Source organism: Dromaius novaehollandiae, chromosome Z, assembly GCF_036370855.1.
Source record: "Dromaius novaehollandiae isolate bDroNov1 chromosome Z, bDroNov1.hap1, whole genome shotgun sequence".
NCBI lineage: Eukaryota > Metazoa > Chordata > Aves > Casuariiformes > Dromaiidae > Dromaius > Dromaius novaehollandiae.
Genome location: NC_088132.1, coordinates 72,829,472 through 72,854,219, shown reverse-complemented (window position 1 = coordinate 72,854,219; position 24,748 = coordinate 72,829,472). Strand labels below are relative to the sequence as shown.

Here is a 24,748-nt window from a genome sequence, read left to right as displayed (position 1 = left end):
ATAGCTCAGACAGCTCTGTATATGTCAGAAGCCTCACCCCAGGCAGCAGCCTTCCCAGAACCTCTCTGAGGCTGCCAGCTCTGGAGCACATTCATGGCACACAAGCCTCATTCCCACACTTTGCTCTTGCCAAGGAGGGCCCTGATTAATGTGGGATGCCCCATCACAATAGAGGGACTTGCCTGTGAAGAGCACACTGAGCAAAGGGGTGACACTGTTGATGAAGAGTCCACGAACATTGGCTGGCAAGGTGTCTCTGTTCTTCTCTAGAAAGCCACCAGCAGTATATTGTACCTAGGGGAAAGTGCAGCAAGTCAGTAAGGCCAGCAGCACTTGCAGGTTGGCCCCAAAAGCCACCTCAAGAGTGTGCCAGGAGCAACTGTTAATCTGAATGTATACCGGCCTGCACAAGAATTCTGTAAATGCATATACACTCCCTTCAGAAGCACATCCTGAGCAACAAAACCAAGAGGATGGCGCTGAGGCACTAGAACTACAGGACTGCAGCATAACACTGAGACATTCACCTTTTCTTGTCCTGCATTCCTTCATGATGATGATGTTTCATTTACTTTTGGTTTATGCTTCACTGTCTTTTCTCCTTGCTCTCTCTTTTGCCTCTGAAAAGGCTTCCATTCTGCCTGATGCCATGCATCCCCTTCTTTCTCCTGCTCCCTTCCTTTCTCACCTCCAGCCTGCCATTCTCCTTTCTATGTTAAGTGTTAATCTTTTATAATAATGGACGTCATAATGAATAATGTAGTCAACAGTTGTGGAATTAGACTACTAAATTGCATACTACAATGACCCCACCTTCATCTGCTCCTGCTACAAAAATTAATTCCAATCAATTCAATATATTTGGGCCAATGCATTCACAGCTGGTGGCAGTAAAGTTATATACAATAGCCCTAAATCAAGATGCTTTCATATTTAAATATATAAATAAGTGCCCTCATTTTCAAAATGTTGATGATCTAGCTGCTCTGACCGGGTTCCTCGTGCTTGCAATAAATTAGTGACTTTTATACACTGGACTCTGACAGCTAAACATAAGCCACTAGTTTCGCCTACAGGGCTTTCACTTTATGAAGGACTATTTTAAGACCAGTGCTCCCAAACAGTGATGACAGGTATAACATAAATACCTCTAAAACCTTATGCTTCCCAGAGAAGCCACATTTTCTTCAGGAGTCATCTCTCCTCCTATACTTTCTAAAGAGCTCCATTTACCCTAGAAGGCAGCTCCCAGGAAACACATCACTCCCGTGGGACCATATACTGCTTAACTTCAAAGCCTTATTTGTCAAGCAACACATTTTTCTCCCCTACATACATTCCAAAGCATACTTCCTGAAAACTGTACTTACATTCCCAGCATAGTGAATGATGCTGAAGCCCAAAACACGGCCCCGGCCCGGCTGGAAGTGCAAATTCCCCTTAAAGCTGCTGCTCAGTTTATCCACAAATGTTTTATCAGTTCCCTGCAAAAAAACAGCTTTCATAATCAAACTATAAAGCTGCAACATAGTCCTGATCAGAGCACACAGAAGTAAAACAAAGTGCTAGAAGTGGCCTTGACCACGCTATAATTTCTGACTGTACTTGAGCTTATTTGACTCTCTGCAGGGATGCTCAAATCATTGGACTGTCCTTGATCTGGCTGTCCTGTCCCATCATCCCCACATGGGAACACCTCTGGTTATCCTGCTTTTTATAGTCACACTCCAACATTAGAGGTCTCTCTGCAGCACAGATATTCATTGCCACATTCTCCACACCATTTTCTCTGTCTCCTATCTCACCCATACCTGAGGGAATGCACTCTGCTCATCCAGAAGGGACAGCAGCCCAAATGGCTTGGCCAAGAGCAGATCCTGCAAGGAAAGGAGAGTCGTTAGATATAACTAAAGCAGTACAGGGCATCCTCTCTCACCTACATCACCCTTTGAGGAGCTTCTTCCGAGATACATCTCCTCCCCATGGTGGAATGAGGAAGTCTCCTCTCTTGGCTGGATGGAACACCTCAGTTCTGTCAGTCTTATATCACTCACCAGAATGGGTTCGTTATTGCTGAACTTAATAGTTTCCCAAGGCAGCTCTTCCTCCCTGTAGGCAGCCTGCTCCAGTTGGAAAATGTGCTAAGATAGAGAAAGCAGAGATTGGAGCCCCCAAGGTTGGTTAGACAACCCTGAACATCTTCCTTCCCATCCTGAGAAAAGGATGGAGGCATGGCTGTCTTGCTCATGGATGAGAGGCCCAAGATGAAACTGCTGGTCTGCATGCCCATCCATAATCTTGTTGCTCACTGCTGCTGTCGCATAAAGCAGGAACATCTCTTAGGTCACCACGATGTTCATGGGTCCCTACTCTACTAGTCTTGTCATTGCTTGACCTATCCACTCCTACTTTCTCTGCACCAGTGGTTCCTCTGCCATGGCAGATAAGGTTGCTGCTCTCTACCCTGCTGTGCCAAGCACTATTTCTATCTTTCCAGGCAATGGCCCTTGTTTCCTCCCACTCTCCTTCATGTGCCAGGTAGATCAGTGGTCTGCTTTCCCTCACCACGCCACGTGAGATCACCCACCGCAGACTTACGTGGTTGAAGAAGTGCTGCAGCTGCTCGTTGGCCAGGTTTATGCAAAGCTGTTCAAAACGATTCACTGCAAAGTTTTCAAACCCAAAAATATCCAAGATTCCTAGAAAAGGGGAGATGAGCATGCCATGGAGCCTGCAGACCATCCCTGCAGGTAGCTAAATACCCCAACACACAACTACTGTCATCTGGCCCTTGGGGCCTGTGGAGTCAAGTTGTCAGCTGCACATCTCTCTAAGTTCCTTTTGGAGAACTAGCTAGGAGATGCCCCACACCAAGCCCTAGCTCCTCTGCAAGCCAGAGCATCCCAGAAATACAGCCTCACAGTTACTTCAGACCAATTGGCTGCCCTGGGCTGGCTCCCGCCCCACAGACTTCATGCTGTTGACTAGTATCTCCAGCATGGTCATCTCTTTGAAAAATGTAACCCTGAATGCAATTTTTATGACACCTCATATTGCGCTGTTCCTCCATCATAACTGAGGAATGCACATTTGAGGGCAGAACAGGAGCAAGACAAGCACAACTCACCTATTTCCCTCAGCTCCACCTCAGGATCCACATTCTCAGCCAGTAGCTCATTGATCTTGGAAACAATCCAGCCAAATACTCGACCATATGCCACCTTTGCAATGGAGTCTCGAGCATCTGCACAGGATGACAGAGAATGACAGTGACTCACTGAAGGGCTCCAAGAAGAGTAGGGAAGACAGCATACAAGCTGGCTCAGCACATCCACCTCTAGCAATAATGTCTAATGGTTTATGAAGTTGTTTTGGAGATGGCAACTAATCAGATGTCTGATGATCTTCTCTGCCCTCTGCAAGTTCACACAGAACTCTTCCATTCTGAAGTCTTCATGATACTCCTTCAAGACCAGACATGGGTACTAGAGCACTTGTAAGATCACATAAAATGGAAAAGTCCATTTCAAAAAAAAAAAAAAAAAAAAAAAAGTCTAGCTGCTTTTCAGAATATCCAGAGACTTGTTTGCTCCTCTGCCCGTCTACTGAATACGAGCCATGTCACAATCGAATTCAAGCTAATGCCTCCAAGTAGTATTTGAAAAACTGAATGGTTCCACTGCAAACACCTGAACTTCCTGCTAGCCCACAGTTGCTGCCTGAAGTATTTAAATAAGGAAAGTGCAATTGCTGAAAAATGTGCTGACATTCTAAGAAGAGGGAGACCAAATCAACATGACCCACTGATGCACTACTGACTGGAGACATTTATTTTATTGTCTAGAGATGCAAGAGGAAACATTTGGGAAACAGAAGTAAATAATTCTCAGTTTTCACTTTTTTGTTCTATTTTTTAAGCAATAATCCAGAAATTCTGGGATTTCATGTTTATTTTGTAAAAAAAAATCTTTTATTTTAACTCAACCTTTTTGTGAAGATTACCTTGGGTTAGCTTCTTTTCTTACTGAAAGAGAAAGTAACACTTCACACTTACTATTTTAGCATACTTCCCATGCATCTCACTCCATCCCTGACACTGTGCTATGACACTGATCTTAGTTATTTCTCCAACTACTACCTAGAATTCTGCACATTGCCAGCACTCTGCAGCAGCAGCCTTCCTCTCTTTTGCGCAAATATTTGCAGTTGTCTTCAAGACTGGATTTGAGGGAGAAAGCAAAGATAATTTCCTGGTTTCTCAGGTAAGCTCTACAATCTCCTGGAGATCAAACAAAAGCAGTGTCCATGGTCCTATGTGTCAATGAGTCCAAGAGAACAAGCACAGATATACTATCTCTTTATGCAAGAGAAACAAGGAAGCTGCACAGGTAGAGATCTTTGTTACCAAGAAACTGCACATGAGTAAGGACACCCTTTCATCAAATGCAGGTCAGTCTTTCTACTCAGTACTTCTATGATTCACGTGTTTCTTACCTTCTGCCTGCTGCTTGGTGTGAAAACGCTGAATCTGCTCTCCCCGGGTCACTGACATTGTGCAAATGAGACATTTCAACAGTTCATCTTCTTGGACTCCAAACTGACCCTGGGAGAGAGGAAACAGATGGGGATAGCCAATACCGAACCCTTATGCGGGGACTGTATCTCCTCGTGTGTGTGTGACACCCAGTGTAATGGAGCCATGATTCAGCTTGAGGCCTTTGAGTTTGGCTGTAATATAAACATTACTTTAACATGTGGCAGCACTGGAGTCAGATGTATACTTTGAGATGTTCACTATCCCATGCAGTGGATCAAACTCACTCTTGCTTGCTTTTTGAAATACTTCGCATTTTAATTCTCCAGTGCTGCCACCTTTCACCTTCTGTGGGAGTTACGCACCAGTGCGTGCTGAAAGGTTTAATGACTTATTACTGTATAGCACCACAAGGAGGTGGCTTTGCAGGTGCTAAGGGGAGCTTCAGCAGACTTTAGAGTCACACAAACCCACAGGAGACAGGAAACAAAGGGAATTCAGGTGCAGCTGAACTCCTTAGTAATTGCTTTAACAGGAATTCCCTTCCTGCTGGCAATAAGTGAAGAGTAAGACAAAAAAGTTGGCTGCTGAACAGATGTAGGTGGTTGTTTCATGCATGGTGTAGGAGGGAAACAGGCAAAGAGATGGGAGTGAAACAAAAAAACCAAGGGTGCTGTGGTTTCAAACAGATCAAAATAAAAAGACATAGAGAAGGCAGGAATATTTGTTAAATCTTTCTGTTCTGTGTTGTTAACAAAGCAGATAATATATCCAACCCATATAATAAAAATTAGATGGTCCACGGAAATATGCACTCCTTAATCTGATGTTAATTTGGGGCAAAATAAAAGAATGTTTAATTCAGGTTTGAACAAAAATTGATAGCAGTTAAGGTGGTATCTTTGGACAAGATTACAAGTCTAGCAGACAGAACTAGTGTACAGATACCGTACATTTGAATTTCTCCAAGGCATCACACTTAGCACCACATGACTCTTGATTTTAAAAAGTTTGCATTATATTAAGTCAACAAGATATGTATAATATTGCCATATGCAAGATAATATTTCTGAGGAAAAGAAACATAGAGCCTCAAAATCACTCAACAGTTTATGTGCTGCAAGACTCAGTTCAGTGGTACAGCTCATGTAGCCCCCAGATACACAGGAAATAGATGCTGAGAATTGCCTCTTTGGGTATCACCAGCAGTGGACGGACACAGAGGCAGTCATGGGGTCATACTGTGCATTTCTGGAAAAATCTCCTTGTTCTTCAGGAGTCTTTAAGGGACAGAAACCTCCCCTGCAATCACTGGCAGGAGCAGCCCCCCAAATCCCTACAGGAAAACTCCAGCACCTTATACAAGAATTTAAGAGTACTTCTTAACATAAATATTTTCTAAGGATGATGCAGTCACACTGCTAGTAGGGACCAGTATCACATCCATAATGTTTCTGTCAGCTCTTCTTGTGACTCACCGCTGCAGCTTTCAGCCATCCCTGGGAAGCTTCACTCACTTTTACAGACCCATGGTTCTCCTGAGGCTCAAAGGTCACATTGCCCAGAGACAAGACACCAGCCAAGATTGCCTGCATGTCCACTTGTTCCTAAAACACACAGCAGGGGTGACTGAAAAGCTATCATCACCCGGTGTGTAGCATATAACATCCATAGTGTAGACACAAGGTGAAGAGGTGAGGGAAAGGCACAGGTAGCCTGCAGGAGGAGGCTCTACACGAAGACTGCAAGATTCAGGTGGATTGGAAGCAGCACAGAAAGTTCAGAGGGTAGAGAAATGGGAAATAACAGCAGCCAGAAAGAAACCCTACATCCGCAGGATGCACAAATAGAAGTGAGGGGTCCTTGGAGCTCACCTGTTCTTGGAAGCCCACCATGTCAAGGGCATTGCACACCTCCTGATATTTGTGCTTCCAAAGCTGAGCTACATCTTCTGTAGCAAATCGCCCACTTATGTACCTGGGAAAGTGTATATCCCACACAAAATCATCACATAATCACCACAGCCATCAGTCCTACTCCAAAATAACAAAGCAGATCAGTGGCAGTGGAGACATGAAAGGGAAAAACTTTTCCAAGGTCATACAAATGAGAAACAAAGAAGAGATTCTAGACTTGCCAGCTTCCAAGCTGATCCGTAAGATCTCTTCATGTGTCTCCATTCAGATCCTGCTCCCACTTCCATCCATTTGTCCACCCCTACCAGGCTCTACCCCGGCAGGGCCATAGGCTCCACTATGCTGCTTCCCGCTCCACCCCACAACATGAATACTAAACCAGGGGGTCTGCCTTTGAAGTACCTGTAGAGTGAGGGATCCAATAGCCCATAAATCTCCTTTTCCTCTGAAGAGAGTCCAGCAAACATGTAGTAGAAGATATGGAAATTCCTCTCTCCAGTATCTTGTTGTACCACTCGTGACTTCTCTAACAGATACTCACTCAGCTTTGCACCTCTCACTGCACTCAAGAAGGTGACAAGATAAACTTTACATCTGGAAATATAAAGCTGACTGAGCTGTTCCCCATCACTTATTTGGCGATTGGAGCACAGAGTTGCTAAAATAGGTGTCTTGTGTACAACACCCTTAAGTCTGCCCAGCTCCCTGGAAGTGGTCTTCTCCATGTTTCCCATCATCTTAAAGACATCTGCTTACCTCCGTTAGAAAAAAATCAAGGCTTCAGGCATGATGGAGTACAACTGACACCTCCCCTCCGCCATGACCCTAATACCCTTCCCATACACCATCCGAACTCAGGTCCTATCCTAAAGCCCTTGTTGCTGTAGGATTTTTCTTAATTGCACACCCTTCCCACAGAGTATCAAGTTTCTAAATTTTACCCACCACAAGTTCTGGCTACTGAGCCCAGTCCCTCCAATGCCTACGCATCCCCCAGCCTAGGCATTTCAAATGTTGCCCTTGACCTTACCTGTATTCTTCTGGAAACGCAGCTGTATGTATTTTCCAAAGCGGCTACTGTTGTCATTCATCACAGTCTGGGCATTGCCAAAAGCTTCGAGCAATGGATTTACCTAAAACAGGCATACAAATAGCATGAACACTCTTGAAATTAAGTCATCTAATCTAACTTATTTGGAAAACTTTAACTTGAGCACTTAAAGTTTAGCACTCTTCCTATGGAATAGGAAGCACTTCATCCGTACTCAAGAGCATCTATTTTATCACATCCTGGATAAAAGAACTGAAAGAGACAAATATATTTAAATATATTCATAATATATTCATATGGGAGCAAAGAATGCTTGCTGGCTGGAGGAAAAGGGACTTGGGGTACGTGCTGGGTAACCTGCTGAACATAACTTTACAGCACCACACCGTAATCCCAAATGGCCTAACTCAGTCCTTCAATATATTTACAGAAAACATATAAGATGACCGTTTTATTTCTTCACTGTCACCTCCAAGTTTTCCACAAGCAGCTCATCTGAACTGAGGTGAACTTTCTTGCAAAAGGAGGAATAGCACATTGGCTACAAGCATTGCCAGTCAAGTCTGCAAGGGTTCATTAGGCCAGGCGCAACATTGAGCAAACACAGCTATTCTGCTTCCGGAAGCTGCTAAGGTCAAAAACAGCTTGCTAGTGTGGCCCAAGCCCCCTCTAAGCAGAGTCAGCAGGTATATCAACACCATGTTCCTGCAACTGAGAACACAACACAGGCATTCACCTCAGATCGACACCATGGTTGACACTACACTGAAACAATAAGCTGTCCCAGAGCCCAAAGCACAACACAGAAACACCTCTATGGCTCCACGGGAAACCTGAAAACACAGACTTTGTAATGAAGTAGTCCAAGGGCTTGTCCTGCTTAATTTATCACATGGAAGGTTAAGGTATGATTTGCTCAAAAACTTCTTGGACAGCAATTCAAATGGAAATACTTTAGATCAAAGAGACAAGAGGATATCAAAATCGGACAGTAAACGTATATTGAAATAGCAAAGAGGAAGCTAGCCAGGAACAGCAGGTTTACTTCTGACAGGAAGTATTATACTAGTCAATGAAAGGTTACCAAAGGCTGCGCGGTTTCTCCATCCCTGTGTAACATTAAATCAAGACTTTGTTCCTCTAATACAAAAAAAGTCCTTGTTCTACATCAAACAGGAAGTGATGCCAAAAAAGCCCCTAATCCCTTTTCACAGACATCACACTAAAATGATCACAATGATTATATCATTTAAGAACCAGCCACTACATTCCAAGCAAACAGAAATACCGATCCTTCCGCCCCTTCTAGTTTTTGGTCAGCTATTTCACCATTCTTACCCACTACTTCCTTATAATGTGGCTAAAGTTTTGTTCCCCCGCTTCCAGCATGATAATGCATCAGGAGGACCTTGAGCCAAGCAGAAGCTGTCTTGCAGCAGCGTTACTTCTCCATCTACAAGCATCACCCTGTAACGACCTACCTGTAAGATCTGCTGCTCCAGCTGTGAGTTGCTTTTACATAGGTTCATTATGTGCTGCAACAGTAGCTTTGTACTCTCCGTTTTCCCTGCACCACTCTCTCCACTGCCAAGAAAAAGCAAAGTTAGGTTCCACCAGCCACAAAGTGTAGTTGTCCTGTCCCTTATGTCTTAATGCCTGCCCCATCGCTTGAAAGAGCTCTCCTATATCCAAGTGTGTCACGCCTTTCTCAGCTACACCACATATGTGAGTACCAACTTGCACCACAGCTTTATACAGCAGGCTCCACACGGTACTGATCTGTCCTCAGAGGAATTTTTCCCCATCCATTGGGGAGTATGGATACACTCCAAACTATCACTTCTGGATGAGGCACACCAGACTGTCCCTTTGCTCTGCTGCTTAAGAAAAAAAACATATCTAGCTCTTAGAGAACAACATCCTTCAAAAGCGTTCTGGTTCACAGATTCCCTCACATATGCTTGGGTTGACAGCTTCCCCTTTCTACAGAGATTTGTCCCATCCTTCTTACATCCACAACTGAGTATTGATCTCATGACAATGCAGCAGTCTCCGACCTCAGGCCATTCACATATCCACGTGCTTCAGCTGTTTCTGAATGCTGGAATACAGCCACAACGCTGCTCTTGGGTTAACAGCTGAGGCACTGCACGTCATTCTGGCGTCACATATTCCCAGCACCTCCGCCTCTAAGTCAAATAAGCAGCACATGCAAAGCAGTTTCCCCAGCCCTCTCAGGACTGGGGAGGTACTGCCTGTCAAGGCAACATGCCCCTGGGCACCATTCTGGCCAAGACCTTTAGCATAAGCATAGACAAGAAAAAAAAAAACAAATGCAGGAAATGCTGAAGGTATACACAAGGGCAGGTCTCCATCTACACACCTGACCTTTGAGCTTCCGGTGTGGCTTTACTGCTCTGTAGCTCCCAGTAGCCCAGTATTGAACAATGTAAATTCCCCTAAAGTTTCCAGACAGGAAGCTCCTGGCACTGAGGCAGTGCGGGTTGCTGGACTGGGTTCTTCTCCCCAAACAAGAGACCAGACAGTGACTAGAAGAGTAGCAATTTTCAGAGGGAGAGCATCATGTTATAATGACTCTACCGGACTTTGGGAATTGTTCTGGTTGGAAAGGAAAGAAGGAAGAGAACAGTGTCTCAGCACGATGCACAGCTGGGAGCCACGGTCCCAGTTTATTCCTGTCAGTGAGCCATAGTGAGACACCAGTTCCTGGGAGGATGCCAGGAATCAGTGCCAGACTCCTTCACAGAAGCCAGTTTTACTCCGTAATGTTTCCCGGGCTCACACCGGCTGCAGCCCTGGGCACAGCACAGCTGCAAAGCATTTGAGGCATTTAGCCCCCATGACGGGTACCTGATCCCAAGCACATATCAGGCCGCCATCATCTGAATATGCACAACCAAAACAGGACCTTTTGCCAGCTGAGAACATGCCATCCACACAGCGTCCCTGCCCAGTATGTAAGATGATTTGTTTTCAGTGACTTCCTTCCTCAGCAAGGCCACTATCAATGAATATGCCCAGGCTCGAGCCCACTCTCATATCCTCCAACAAGAGAAACAGCATCACTAGGTCCTGCAAGCACACTCTCCAGCTGCAGGTGTGTGAATGCCCCAGGCTGTGAAGAAAAGAAAAGCCATCTCCAGGAAACCCAAGTGCCCCACCACAGCATACTGAGGCTGTGACTAAAGCCCGGCTGGAAAGCAGTAGAAGCCAGTGGAATTTGCAGCAGAAGCTGACCTAATCGTAATGAGCCTGTGACACTTTGGAGGCAGCTGCTGTGTCCAACATCAGTTGTAGGCTCTGAAACATGCCATCTGGACCTCACAAAGTTGGAGTGACTAAATGGAGAACACGAAGGCCAGGGAGGCCGTGTTTATATTCCAGAGGAAAGCACATGGGTTTGTGCTAGGCTGGAGATGGGCATCTTTCACCTGGAGACTTTTCAAGCACAGCAACAGTGGAATTTAATACAACCCTGTGCTGCTTTGATGAACTATGGTCTAACAGCAGGGACTTCCTCCCCTCTCATACTTCCACCAACCCAAATTTTGCCCATACCAGGTAATCTTATAGTGAGCACTTTACTGCTTGCATATAGCAAAACCACAAGCTTCCTGTTATAGGAACAAACCAACCTGCCAATAGGATTGCAAGATGCACAGCAGTAACTTGGATTCATATCTCTGACACCACAAACTGCTGTCAGAAGATCAATCAGAATACTGATTTTTCAGACAACACCCGCAGATAGCTTTCCATCTCCCACAACAATTTCTATGACTCTTCCACATTCCTAGGAGCCTCTTCCACATGCTGACTCCATGGCTACAACTTCACATGTGTTTAGTGAGAACACTTTGTGTAAACCACAGGCATCGATGACTTGCAGGCTAGAGAAACAAGAGGGGCTGGACCCTTAAGGTCTTCTCCCAGTCCCACAGTGATGCTCAGCAGTAATTCAACAAGTCATTTCCCTACCATGTAGAATGAAAATGTTGATAACATGATCAGAATACTAATCTAAAGAAGGAAATACTAATTTAAACAGCTGGCAATTAACATTTCAACTGAGATGACATTTAAAGTCTACTCTAAGCTAATCAGAGTAGATAATTAGCTGGTATTTTGAGGCTTTCCCTGCTAGCTGATGCCATCTGTGGCCCTGCGCAGCTCCAGCACAGCAGCAGTGACATCATGGAGTGAAGTGTTCATGACACTTGAACACTGTTTGGTCACAAGAAACTCAGTTTTCCTTCTAGTACTGAGAACTTCCCAGCAGAGTAAGATTTTCCCTGATCAGACTACTATAACACCCGTAGGTCTTATAGTAAAGAAGTTTTTCTTTACCCTGCTCTTTGGTTGTATACGAGAAGCTCAACTCTGGGGAAACAGCTCTGTTCTGCTATCATCTTTATTATACCGGCTGTAGTGGGAGCTGTTTCACCAAAGAGCATCTTACGGCTTCCCCCAGCGCAGGCCAATCTTTCCAATGCTCTGCCCTCCATGGCCAACCCCTTTCAACCCAACGTGGTTTTTCTTTTTGCTCCACAAAAGCCGTATCTGCCCGTTCTCCAGGCAGCTCGTGAGCAGAGGCGCGTGTGCGAAGGAAGTTGGGTTTTGACTCACCCAAACCTTCGACGCTGAGCTTTGCCCGAACCAGGGGAGCCCTTTGAAGGGGCGGCCGCAGCTCGAACTCGTTGGCGGCAGCCCAGACCCGCTCGCGGCTCCCACCTCCGCCGGGTGCCCACGGGCGCCCAGCGCCCGCCATGTCCCTCAGGGGCCCTCACCTGATGACAATGCACTGGCTGCGGGGCCCGGCGGCGCGGCAGCCCAGCATGGCGTGGTAGGCCCGGTCGGCCACGGCGAAGATGTGCGGCGGCAGCGTGCCCTTCTCGTGGCGCCGGTACTGCTCGGAGACCTGCGGCGACAGCGCAGGGAAGGGGGTCTGGGGGCGAGGGCGGAGCGGGGCCGCCCCGCACCCCGCACCCCGCTCCGGGGCGCCCCCGGCCCGGCGGGGCGAAGCCGCCCGGCGGCACTGACCTCTCTGCCGTAGAGCGGCAGGCGCTGGAAGGGGTTCACGGCGATGAGGATGTCCCCGACGTCGGTCTGGCGGCGAAGGGAGAGCCACAAGTCGTGAGCGCCCCGCCGCCGCCTCTGCCGCCCCCGCCGCCTCCGCCGCGCCCCCCGCGCCGCCCGCACTCACGTAGACCTGCTGCCGCAGGAACCGCTCCCGCAGGCTGCCCAGCAGCGCCGCCTCGTCCAGCTCCGCCAGCGCCGCCAGGTCCCCGGCGGACCCGGCCCGCGGGCGCCGCTGCCCCGGCGACACCATGCTGCCTGCGCCCCGGCCCCGGCCCCGGCCCGCGCCCGCCGCCGCCGCCCCGCCCCGGCCCGGCCCGCTCCGCCCTGGGGCCGCCCGACGGGGCGGGGCCGCCGTTTGAACGCGGCGCGGCGGCAGCAGGCCGGGGTCGGGGCCGCGGCGCGGGTAAGGGGCGGCGCCGGCCCCACGCGGGGCCCGAGGGGGCGGCGGGCTGGGGGGGCCGCGCTGAGGGGCTGGGGGGCCGCTGGGGAGCGGCAGGCTGGGCTGGTGGGGGCTGTGGGTTGGCAGGCTGGGCTGTGGGGCAGCGGTCGCTGTGGGGCTGGTAGGCAGGTGCTGTGGGGCTGGCGGGTGTTGTGGGACTGGCAGGCACGGAAGGGCAGCAGGAGCAGTGGGGCTGATAGGCAGGAGCTGTGGGTGCTGCAGAGTGGCAGGCACTGTGGGGCTGGTGGGTGCTGTGGGGCAGCAGGCTGGACTGGGCCGTGGGGCAGTGGTTGCTGTGGGGCAGCGGGCCAGGCTGTAGGATGGTGGGTGCTGTGGGGCTGGTGGGCGGTTGCTGTAGGGCTGGTGGGTGCTGCAGGGTGGCAGGCACTGTGGGGAGGGTGGGTGTTGGGCTGGCAGGCACTGTGGGGCTGGCAGGTACTGAAGGGCAGCAGGCTGGGCTGTGGGGCAGCAGGAGCTGTGGGGCTGATAGGCAGGAGCTGTGGGTGCTGCAGGGCAACAGGCATTGTGGGGCTGGTGGGTGCTGTGGGACAGAAGGCTGGACTGGGCTATGGGGCAGTGGTTGTTGTTGGGCTGGTAAGCTGGGCTATGGGGTAGTGGTTGTTGTTGGGCTGGTAAGCTGGGCTATGGGGTAGTGGTTGTTGTTGGGCTGGTAAGCTGGGCTATGGGGTAGTGGTTGTTGTTGGGCTGGTAAGCTGGGCTGTGGGGCAGTGGTTGCTATGGGGCTGGTAGGCAGGTCTGTGGGGCTGGTAGGCTGGGCCGTGGGGCGGCGGTTGCTGTGGGGCTGGTAGGCTGGGCTGTGGGGCAGCAGGCTGCTCCTCACCCCTGCGAGGAGAGACTGTTACTGTGGGGTTTGAGCCCCCGCAGGCCCTACCTGGGGGTGCCCCAGAGCCAGGGGGAAGCAGGCCGTGTTGCCGAGACCTCTGGGTCTGGGGCGCCTGGCTGTGCACTGGCCTCCGGGTCCGGCCAGGGCCTGCTGGCCCCCACGGGCACCCCACAGCAGCGCCAAGCTGCTCTGGGGGATTTTGAGCAGGCTCTGCTGAGCGACTGTGGGCCCACAACAGCTAGTGGCAGTTTGACCAGAGATTTCCCTGTTTTGGCGGTGAAAGGAAGGCGTCAGTTTTAAATAAGAAGCAGAAGGAGGTAGTAGATAACAGTAACGCTGTGCTGCAGAGGTCGGATCTGTCTTGGGTTGCCAGTCCTTAGATGGCGATTGAAGGCGGAAAGTCACAGTGACACAAGCTGCCAGGGCTGGGGAAGCACAAGGCTGTGTGTTTGCTTTCTTACAACTCTTCCACAGTCAAAACTCATGAAAATCGGGAACTGAAGGAGGGCATGGAGCAAGGCACCCTGAGGAACACTTGGGTCTCCCTGAGGGTGCCCGTGGTGGATGCTGCCCCAGTTTGGAGATAGCCCAACTGAAAGGACCTCTGCAAGAGGCCCTGCACGCTCCATGCATGTGTGCACCATCATCTCCTGCTCGCTGCAGGGGCCCAAATCAAAGGACCCTGTGAGCCAAATCAGGAAGGTGCCCTCTGCACTGCCAAGAATTCACCAAGCTGTGTGCCCAGTGGGCCACAGAACTAGTCCTGATTGCAAGCTGTGATTTTCCAGGACTCCTCAACCTGTTTTGGTGGTAAAACACCCACTGGTTTCTACCTAGTTGGGATGCAACAGTAAGGAAATGGAGCATGTGGACTGCAAGCACGTGGAAATGTCACTGTCCTTGGAGATAGGATATAGTGCTAAGGATATGATCCTTAGCTCTGCCCCACTAGGCTCTTAAGACTCAGAGAAATATCAAGGGTGGCTGGGCTAAGATAATAAAGGGGGATTTTTGGAGACTATTAAAAACGTTAAGAAGAAATTCTAGAAGTGTTACAGGGAATATTTCTAACAGATCTCAGAGTAGTTAACTATACAGAAAGTATGATCATAATTTCTATTCTGTATCTGGGAAAAAGCAAGCTGAGCTGCTTATATCACCTGTAGATGAAGCATTTGCAGTCTTCCAGCTGGTTTCAGACAGCTCTAACCCTAGAGACTTGAAAGAGTTATTGTATAATGTATCTTGGCATGCTAGGAGTATTTGCACTGTTTAATGCAAAAGAGATATGGTCAGACCCGTCGGATGTGGGGGTTTTTTTTTCTTTGCTTGAGGGTTTTTGTTTGTTTTTAACAAATTAAGCTGCAAAAGGTAAATGGTTCACAATCATGACATCAGCCTCTCCTGGCTAAAAGTACTCTGTGAATGATCGTTTTAGTCTTATTTGTGAGTACTCTGCAGCTTCATGCTGATGCTGAGCTCTTGCTTAGTACTATCTGTATTTCAGCCCCTCTGGCTAACTGAGATCTCGGGTCTGCCCTATTACGATGACAAAGACCTGGCCTCAGCTAGACTTGTTGTTTCCTGAATGGCTGTGAGAATCAACCTCTGGAGAAACTCTTGCTACTCCAGAGTACCGCCTGGGTCCCTTCAGCTGCCTGCACTTGTGCTAGCACATCAAATGACTGTGCACGCTTTCTGTGAAATTTGTATTTGTTCCAAATATTGGCCTTTATCGTTCAGGTGCTACATGGCTTACATATCGGAAATGTCTCTCGAATGAAGACTGTATTTGAGAAATTCCCCACTCCTAAGCCAAAACCTTTTTGGGGGTATTTCAAGACAGTGAGGCAAACTTCCACAGAAACTGCAGACAGACTGTATCTTGCTTCATGCTGTGGCAAGTGTGCAGCAGGCTGTTTTGCCTATTGATTAAAAGACAGAGCAATATTTAACCAGTGCTCTGGTAACACATGCCTCTTTCTCCGGTGACAAAGTAGTTTATGTTTTTTCTGCATATAACAAAACTATGACCTTCTTGTTACAGCAGCAGAGAAGCCAGTTAATAAGCGTAGCATGATTCATAGCCGTTGCTCAGTCTTTCTCATCTCTGAAACCACAAACTACTGTTAGAAAATAATCATGCAAATCACTGACTTCTCAGAGAACCTCTGAGGAAAACAAGCAAAAGGTCTCTCTCTCTCCCAAGACAAATCCTATGGCTAGTTTCTATTTCTCAAAGGCCTACCAGCAGCACCTCTTCCACCCACTAACTTCCTTGATTTTATTGAGTGTTACATAAAGAATCAAGCAAAGCACAGGAAGCAGTAGCTTGTGGGTTAGAAAAATGGGTGGGATTGAATGCTTGGGATTTGCTCAGAGCTGTCATAATGTACTATTTCTCTTGCTTTCACAGTCTGATCTTTCTAACACTGTTCCTCTGGTTGACGCAGAGCTCCTGTATCTACAGACAGGAATGCACAAGAAAGCTGTTAATAACAATTACTGGTAACTGACTTCCCTTCTCTCGTAGCAAAGTGTAGAGTTCGTAGCTCAGAATCCTACCCTACAGCCTAGGTTGTGCATTTGTCATGTGTCTGTCTCTCTTGGCTCTTCAGGATACTTCTCTGTATCTCAGCCCCGAGTCTACCATGAGTGACTCACCCCTGCCATTTATGGCTGGAGTAAACACTGTTGAAGAACAGAGAGCTCGCTGGGAGAGAAAGCGCAGCCGGACAGCCAAGGAGCTACTGGAAACTGAACACAAGTATCTTGGGCAGCTGGATCTGGTGGTCACAGTGAGTATTCTGGCTCCTTCTGATATGTGGGTGCTTTCAGGCAGCATATTTTCATGGGGAAGTGTCACAGAGCAGGACTCTGATGCATCTCTACAGCATGGGACAAATGCCAGCTCTTCACATTGTTGGGGCTGAAAGGTATTTTTTACCTCCTCTGTTACATCTGATAGCTTGTGTTTTTGGCCCCTTGGCTTTCATCCATACCCTGTTGTAAGTCATAAAGCTGTGCTTTATGGGGCACGTGGCTCAAGATGTTTGAGATCTATGAAACGGAGGGGCACAGAGGAGACAAAGATAGATAATGAACAATGTGGTTAAAAACAGATGTGTCGAGGAATATTGAAATAGACTCAGTCAATACCGTAGTGCTGTTACACGTGTGTCTGTAAAGTTATGGTAACATTACCAAGAAGGCTTACATCTGATGATTTTTTGGGTAGGCATTCCCAATGCTTGATATCCTGTTGAGCTCAAGAGTGTGCAGGCTGCAGCTTCTGCTGCTGCTGCATGCTGTGAATAACCTCTGAGTAACCTGTGATTGTTAACTCTTTGACATGTTCTCTCTTTCCTGCTTAGTTCTTCGTGACAATTTTAAAGGCCAAAGGGACGCTAAAACCTGCTGTGCTGGAAACCATATTTGGACCCCTAGAATCCATATATTTGGCTAGCCAGTAAGTGAACAGTCTGATATAGTTCCTTTAATTATATGGGGAGGATTCTATACTGATGAGGCAACAAGATTTCAGGAAGTAAACCTAACATCTTGTGAAACAGGCATTCATTTCTAGCATTGCTAGCCTTGGTAGCACTTGGAGATGCACCAGGAAACTGCTGGCTTGTATCCACGCATCTGGATGCCCATTTGCTGTCTGGATAGTGATTTTAAACTCAGTAACTCTGCTCTGCAGTATTCTTTAAAAAGGGATGCTTTTTGTAGCTTACACTGTGACATTACGTACATGTTCTGGATGTGAGATGGTGACTGACAAATGAAAGTCAGGATAGGAGCTAACCACAGGGAGCTGAGAAAATGCTATAAGTGATGTATCCCTCCATAGTTATCTTTTCTCCTTGTGCACAGGGTTCTCTCACTTCACCTGGAGAGAGGGAATTTGGGACTAGGACTGGAAAATTTATGTCAGAAATTGGAGCTCTATGGCCACTATTCTGAGAATTTGGAGCAGGCAAATAAAACCTTGAAGGTAATCATTTCCTGTGTCCTTCCTGTTCTCTCCTCCATCTTTCTCCATTTCTGAAACAGCTATTTTCTTCCCTTTTTCTTACTTCCGTTTCTGGAGTGATCAATTTTCTTCCTCTTTCTGTGCTGCTGCTATTTTCCCAGTCTCTCTGTCATGACAGCAGGATGAAAGCATCTCTACTTACTTAAAGTTTCAAATTTTTGATGCTTGTTGTTTCAGGCATGATTTTCTTTTTGTGGGGAGCAGAGCTTTTCCAAACAGTTCCAGTGGAATTTCCTTTTTCCTTCCTCTGTTTTTTCTTTTCTATGGTAGAGAAAAAGCTTTCCCTCCCCTCCTGCTTTTGTTTGTTTGTTTGTTTTTTCCTCTCCCCTTTCCCTATAAAGTTTCTTCTTTCCCTATATTTTTATCCTGAAGTCCTGAAAACTTTACCTGGAATTCATAGCATCTGACTACCAGTTCTTATCAGAGCTTGTTCACAGCTGTAGGAAGTATTCGAATATGTTTCTGCTCTGCTTGTATGCATATGCATGCACTTTTGATGTCCCAGGGAAAAATAAGCCGATTTGGATACTTGCTTTGAAACAAGGAAAGCACAGGGCTGCATTGCTTTGTGTTGAGATGAGTGACAAAAGCCACTGATGGACTCCTTGCTTTCTATCTGTGTGAGCTACCCTTCCTTTTTTCTTTATTTTTATGTGCCATGTAAACTAGCTTTATATTGCTGTGCATGAACAGGGGATGTCACTACCATTACCCTCGGGAAAATGGTGGTTAGGAGAAAGGGAACAGTTTGTCCATGGCCACAAAAGAAGCTGCTTACGCTTGTGTTTAGGACTGGAATTCTGTTTTCTAAGCTCTGGCACAGACCATTAGAGTGCATATTTCTTCTGCAGCCTCAAGGCTATGTGCTCTGTCACATACAGGAGCAGTTGAAGAAGAATAAGTCATTTCGACGGTTTAAGAAACTCCAGGAGTCTCGACCTCAGTTTCAAGGAAGGAAGCTAGAGGATCTGCTTCCTTTGCCCCTGCAGAGATTGCACCAGTAAGTAAGCAGTTCTGAGTCTTCACGGTGCTGGTCTGAGAAGGGAAAAGGAATATAACATAGCAGTAGTGTCTTGATTGCTGCTGGAGGTAGAGTTCCTTAGTGTGTCTTCAAATCGGAGCGTACAGACTGCAGTGAAACACGCCTGTAGGTGTGCCTGTAAAGTGGAAGCACTGTACTTGTATGGGAGATGATGCAGAGAGGTGGCTATGTTTAGCCCTGGCTCCCAAGTCCTTCATTTAGCTCTGAGGTAGAATCGGATTGGAGGCTTTCTGTCATCTTAGTAATTGACTGAAGCTAGGCCCTGGACAAGAGCAAGCTGCCCGAAGTGCTGCAGAAATGGGGCTGTCTGATGGAGATGGTCTCTCTCGCTGCTTTTGTGCAGGTTGCTGATGTAGAACATCGTGACTCTCCCTTCTTGTAGATAACTGCACTTGGAAAGAGATTAATGAAGTCAGGGGAGCTTTTCTCCCATCTCCGGTTATCAGGACCATACACTTTCTTCTTATTTGGTGCCTGTCAATTTTCTGTCTGGACACATCCAGTCTGGATTGTTGCATTTTCCCTTTCAGGCATCCTTTGAAGAGCAGGACAAGAGGGTGCTGCATGCACTCAATAGCTGTCCTTTCTCGGGAGGGGTACCTGGATAATACAGAGCACAGTTAGTTTGCTGGAACTCCAGTTGCTGCTGTTGTAGATCGAGTAGCTGCTCTTATCAATGCTAAAGCAAATTTGAGAGAGCAAGGACAGTCTGATTTCTTTGAAGATAATTGGGGGTGAGTATACCACAGCCTTTCGAGTAGCTTTATTTAGTGTCTTAACCAGGTTGTCAGATACAGATGCAAGATGTCTGTGGGGTTTTTTTTGTCTTTTTTTCTGTATTTCCTTGGAACATTCCTTTGACTTCATAAAACAACAATATATTTGCTGCTGTCCTATTCTCTGGAGCAATGGCTGCATTTTAATGGAAGGTCTCATCCTTCCATTAATTATCTTTCATGTCCAGGTTTCTTCAAAACTCTTACATATCCTGCAGGTTGTATGACTTCTGTCTTTTCATGAATCCGTTCAATGTGATATTTCTTCTGTAACTTCAGGCTGTGAAAATAATTTGACTTTATTGTGAGAAAGCATTTGTGCAGATCTGATCCTTTCTAGTAAAGAGTGGGGAGGGTGGAAAGGCAGCTCCAACTTCTTACAGCAATGTCTTTGTTTTCTTGTGTGGGCAGGGAGCATATGGTATGAGTGCTTCCATTGAGAAATAAAACCAAGTAGTTCAGAGAGTTTTGTCTGTTACTGAAGGCATTTTTATGTGAATGTTGAAGTCTAAGAGTCTTGTGAACTTAAGCAATGTATGTGATTGTTTTTATCAGCTCTCCAGGAAGTGGCTTCCAAATGTATAAAATACTTGGGTTAACTGCATTATTAAGTATGAAGATAAAATGAACGTGTTCAAAGAACTGTGATATAGAGCTGCTTGGTTAGATTTGCGGTGGGGTAGGGAGTGCGCGTGTGAAATTTGTACGTGTTCTCATGGAGTCTTTCTTTGGTCAAAGTCTCAAAATAAAAGTTTCCTAAGCTCCTGATTTACCTTCTTTGGGAGGACAGTGAGTAAAATGCTCTGTGGGAACAAGGGGACCAGTCGGGCTTGACAGTGTGCATGAAGTTGTGTGACCTTCACCATTGTCAATGGGTGCCAGTAGGATTGTTGGACACTGACTGTGTTTCCTAGGCTTGCTGATAATCTGTCTGGAAACTTCTTCATTCTTATTTTTCTTTCTAGATGCATGTTGGTGTTGCCTTGATTCTGACTTGTATGTGGCAATGGGGATTGCAGCAAAGGGCCTTGAAAACTATCTATAAGAATTATATAATTACTCTACCACGTGTCCAGAGAATGACAGAACTAGTCAGCTATCCAGGTGGCCCAGGATGGAGGAATGTGTGAGGACAGGCTTTGGATCAGAGCTGGTAGGCTGGAGACAGCCTTTAGATGGCAGAGTTCTCGCATAAAAAGGACTGCTTTTTAGGGTGTGATGCTAGGTGTCACAGAGGTGAGAGAACATAATGCTATAGATGTATGGAAAAGGGGGGGCAGTTTACTAGATACCTTGAGGATGACAGGGCTGAAATCAGGGGTGGCTTGGCCCTTCAGGTTCAGGTTGCATAGTTTGGATTTTTTTCTCCCAGTGGAGAAAAAAGTATGGGTCATCATCTTTCACGGACAGGAAAGGCTGCTGTTCCTGGTATCTCTATGAAATAAAACTACTCCTTCTATCTTAGGTACAAACATTTCTTCAGAGACCTACTGGAGAACACCAGCCCAGACAACAGGGAGTACCAGAAACTTGCAAGTATGTTCCCCCTTATAAATGCTGGTACTTTGATCAGTGTTAATCTCCTTGCTAATCCTCATCTTACATCTACTTCCCACAGGAAAAAATAAATCCTCTTCTGTCTGAGGTTTTAGGGCATTACTGTTTCCCATCACCATCTTGATCAAGAGATATATCCCAGGAGGCAGGTACAGGGAATAGCAATGGAGAACAACAGACTGGGGGAAGGGCCTAGAGGTTACATCAGAGAAACGAGAGCTCTGTTGGTCCTTTATCATCTACGAGCAGTAAACATCACTTATAGTGGGGCATTTTTTTTTATTTTTGCCTTCAAGTTCAGAAAATTATTTTTTTTGTCTAATATTTCATTGGCAAACATATGTCTTTTAGAACCACAGAAGGGCTGGTTGAAAGGGGCCTCCGGAGGTCCAATCTCCTGCTGAATTTCATGAGCAACTTTATCACTGATACTCACCTTAAAATGTTCATTTAATTTCACCTTTCTTTTCACATCAAAATAGATGAGGAGTAGCACGTACTCACTTGTGCAACCTCAGAATATGCTGCTATAATTTCAGAGACTGTGAAATGTATTTCTGAGGTATCTCAATGGGTCCAAGACATCATTCGTAATAGAGAGAACTCACTGCAGCTACTTCGGGTTCAGAAACTGCTCAAAGGACAGAAGACCAAGGTGTTGGCACCAGGTGGGTCTTACTGACACCTCTGCTTTTCCTCTGCAAAACTGAGATAACTGGAAGTAGGCTTGCCTTCATCTCTGACCCAATTCATATTAACCAGTGTTCCTCTCTCAGCCCAAATTCCACAGATATCATGATAAAGGAATGTAGCTAGTAAGGAATTTGGGCACTTTATTAGTTTTTCATTTAAAAAAATAAGACTTTTGGTAAGGATAAGCAGCAGCTTAATTGCCTGACATTCAGGTAGGAGGAGCTGATGATGTAGTCAGAAAGTCACAGGGAGTCTGAGGTCAGGAGAGTGAGCGTTAAGTGAGAATGAGAGAAAGACTTGAATTTTGGAAGAATGTAAGTAGTAATGTTCTCTCTTCTCCATGCAGGAACCATACCCTTTTTGAGTGTCAAGGGCTCAGTGACTGTGTTGTTTTATTTTAAGCTACAAGCTGCATGGACTTCTGGTCATGCCCTGTGCATAAGAATCTTTTATCTGCATTAGTCATTGCATTGCACTGGTTAAACAGTGCTAGAAATGGGAGAGTATTTGTGTTGACAGCTGAGATGTATAAGGTCACAGTCGCTAGCATGTAAGATCATCTTCCTGGATAACAGGTTTCTCTCGTGTGGCTGTGTGTTCTCCATGCCAAGAGCATGCTCCAAGTTATGCTTGTGGCATTGTGAGAAACATCTCCTGTCTGGACACTTATGAAATGGTCACTTGGGGTTTCACCCATGCCTTCACAAAACACTGCTATTGCAGAGGTCATCTAGAAACAGTGCTGCATTTGGAGAAGAGCATTGAAGTCACTGTGTGTGTAAGAGTCTCCAAGATGTATCTCCACATATCTGTGAATGTGATTGTGGTTGCTGCTTCATACATGTGGATTATTGGGTGAAGGTAGAAAAAAAGGTTTCTGTGGCATTGTAATGCCCTTTTTTGGCCAGTGATTATCTGACAACTGTCTTTATTTCCCTTGCGTGCTCAGGGCGCTGGTATATCCGGGAAGGCTGGCTTTTGGTGGTACCTTCAAAGGGAGAAGAACTGAAGCGCAGGATGTTCTTCCTTTTTTCTGATATCTTTATTGCAACAAAGCCATGCCATCCGCTGCACCTGTTGAACTCGAAGAAATTCACATGCCAGGCTGTCTACCCACTCCAGGAGTGCACTGTGGATAAAGTGTTTGGCCACACACCGAGCCAGGGAGGGCTGCTCAGTGTAAGTCTTCCCTCTGCCTTGCAGAAGTGTCAGTGGGGGTCAGACTTGCAAACCAAGTCTCCAGCTGTCACAGCAGTGGCAGGACTGAGATGACAAAAGGGTGACAATGCTAAATACAAAGAACTAGTCCAGGTTAGGGCAGCTCTTTTCTTTCTGGGTGATGTAGGTTGTCCTTTTTCACTTAACAGTATAGGCCCTCCTGAGCACTCTGGAATATGGGCTGCTGCCTGCTTCACTTAGCTCAGCTGAGGAGGGCCTGCAAAGACTCTGACAGTGTCCTCATCAGAGCACCTTTTGGGGATAGCCCCCCCCAGTCACCAGACAAGTAACAAGCAGCATTACAGTGACCATGGATTGAGCTTATAGGATATCCTGGAAAATAGAGAATGCAGAAAGATGTTGGTGGCATCACAACAGATATTGCTCATGCATCCAACTCCTTAGGCGTTGCAGAATCTTTAACTGGGACTAATGCCATAGGTACAGGATTCAAGCTGAGTTCTTCCCAGTTTGCAGCACCTGGAGAACTGTGTGTTGGCTCATTTGTAAGCCATTAAAAGGAAGCCTTGCTGGACAGGCTGTGAATCTGTGGATGGTGGTAGCAAAGAACTCTTACGGGCAGCTTGGAACAAGGGAGAAAACTGCACAAACACCACATAAAGACTGGCATTGCCCACTTCCAAGCATCCTATTATGTATATAAATCTAAGGGAGCTGTCATCTGTAGCTGGAAGGACAGGAGTGAGACAAGCTTGGCATTGGCTCTGTACTGTCTAGCCTCTGGCTTCCCCTAGTACCAATGCTCTCTTTTTCAGGGGAAAAGAAAACGGTGGAAATCTGCATGCAGGGCTGAGTCAAAAGTTCAGTGGTCATGTCTCTCCCTGTATCAGAGTTGCTGCCTTGGCAAGGAACGGTACAGAGGGGCACCAGATTCTGTTTCTTTTTCAGCTTTCCTTTGCACACAAGACACTTTTGTTGATGTCCAGTGACCAACAAGATATTAACGACTGGTATCAGAGTCTCACAACTGCAATCAGGTAAGCCTTCATCTTTTTAAGAGACTGAAGGAATGAGGCAGAACACAAAGTGATCATATGGACCTGTACAACTATCATATGGCTATAAGGCTGATAGGGAAGACCTGACTGACAGCCAGAATGCAAGAGAATAGGCTTCATGTATTAACCGTGAACTTTCCTTTTGTTTTTCTCTACAGGCAGCTGAAAGCCTGACCCATCTGAGTACAAGACAATTCAGCAGGACAGCCTCCCCTCCTGTTAGAAGCATCTGCAACCTTACAAAATGCTGCATGTAGCAGAACGGTTGCATTCAGAGGGACCACACACAGTGCTTGAGAGATTGAGATTAGAACAGCTGACAAAGCATTCAATACAGGTATCACAGAAAAGCATATGCACATTAAGAATCTGTATATTAAGAATTTGTATCAGGACTTTTCCCATAGCTTAGAAGCTTCTAGCTTTTTTACAACTTTTTTTCTCCTCAAGTTATTAAGGACAACTAGAAGAGGCCCTAGTTTCCCCTCATTAAATGCTTTTATCCAATTGTCTTTCTAAA

General features: G+C 46.6%; 2 protein-coding genes across 3 annotated transcripts in view; one reads left to right on the top strand and one right to left on the bottom strand.

The window, feature by feature from the left end:
* Nucleotides 1–12,938, bottom strand: part of LOC135325002 (myosin-IIIb-like) — a 26,111-nt gene extending 13,173 nt beyond the window's left edge. Inside the window, exons 1-15 of the mRNA XM_064502287.1 lie at nucleotides 12,726–12,938; nucleotides 12,563–12,628; nucleotides 12,310–12,440; nucleotides 8,983–9,085; nucleotides 7,481–7,583; nucleotides 6,853–7,009; nucleotides 6,409–6,511; nucleotides 6,013–6,141; nucleotides 4,495–4,603; nucleotides 3,128–3,244; nucleotides 2,599–2,699; nucleotides 2,055–2,141; nucleotides 1,812–1,877; nucleotides 1,371–1,484; nucleotides 183–294 (exon numbers count right to left, since the gene is read on the bottom strand). Coding sequence (XP_064358357.1) covers nucleotides 183–294; nucleotides 1,371–1,484; nucleotides 1,812–1,877; nucleotides 2,055–2,141; nucleotides 2,599–2,699; nucleotides 3,128–3,244; nucleotides 4,495–4,603; nucleotides 6,013–6,141; nucleotides 6,409–6,511; nucleotides 6,853–7,009; nucleotides 7,481–7,583; nucleotides 8,983–9,085; nucleotides 12,310–12,440; nucleotides 12,563–12,628; nucleotides 12,726–12,851 — 1,624 coding nt within the window. The 5' untranslated portion in view covers nucleotides 12,852–12,938. The remainder of the gene's footprint in view (nucleotides 1–182; nucleotides 295–1,370; nucleotides 1,485–1,811; nucleotides 1,878–2,054; nucleotides 2,142–2,598; nucleotides 2,700–3,127; nucleotides 3,245–4,494; nucleotides 4,604–6,012; nucleotides 6,142–6,408; nucleotides 6,512–6,852; nucleotides 7,010–7,480; nucleotides 7,584–8,982; nucleotides 9,086–12,309; nucleotides 12,441–12,562; nucleotides 12,629–12,725) is intronic.
* LOC135325003 (rho guanine nucleotide exchange factor 39-like) lies at nucleotides 12,924–24,748 on the top strand. 2 transcript variants are annotated; one of them, XM_064502290.1, is made up of 11 exons: nucleotides 12,924–13,004; nucleotides 16,301–16,392; nucleotides 16,503–16,682; nucleotides 17,259–17,353; nucleotides 17,764–17,884; nucleotides 18,805–18,923; nucleotides 21,207–21,277; nucleotides 21,838–21,966; nucleotides 22,941–23,170; nucleotides 24,119–24,207; nucleotides 24,387–24,748. In XM_064502290.1, the coding sequence occupies exons 3-11, from the start codon at nucleotides 16,536–16,538 to the stop codon at nucleotides 24,400–24,402; spliced, it is 1,017 nt and encodes a 338-aa protein (XP_064358360.1). In that variant the 5' UTR covers nucleotides 12,924–13,004; nucleotides 16,301–16,392; nucleotides 16,503–16,535; the 3' UTR covers nucleotides 24,403–24,748. The 2 variants fall into 2 exon arrangements, with proteins under 2 accessions (XP_064358360.1, XP_064358359.1); XM_064502289.1 differs by lacking the exon at nucleotides 16,301–16,392 and having other exon boundaries at nucleotides 18,775–18,923.

Excerpts from the sequence above, each read along its gene's own strand:
- LOC135325003 (XM_064502289.1), top strand. The coding sequence starts at position 16,536 with ATGAGTGACTCACCCCTGCCATTTATGGCTGGAGTAAACACTGTTGAA. Across the intron at positions 16,683-17,258 it reads AGCTGGATCTGGTGGTCACA|TTCTTCGTGACAATTTTAAA; the intron begins GTGAGTATTCTG and ends TTTCCTGCTTAG. Across the intron at positions 21,967-22,940 it reads GACCAAGGTGTTGGCACCAG|GGCGCTGGTATATCCGGGAA; the intron begins GTGGGTCTTACT and ends TTGCGTGCTCAG.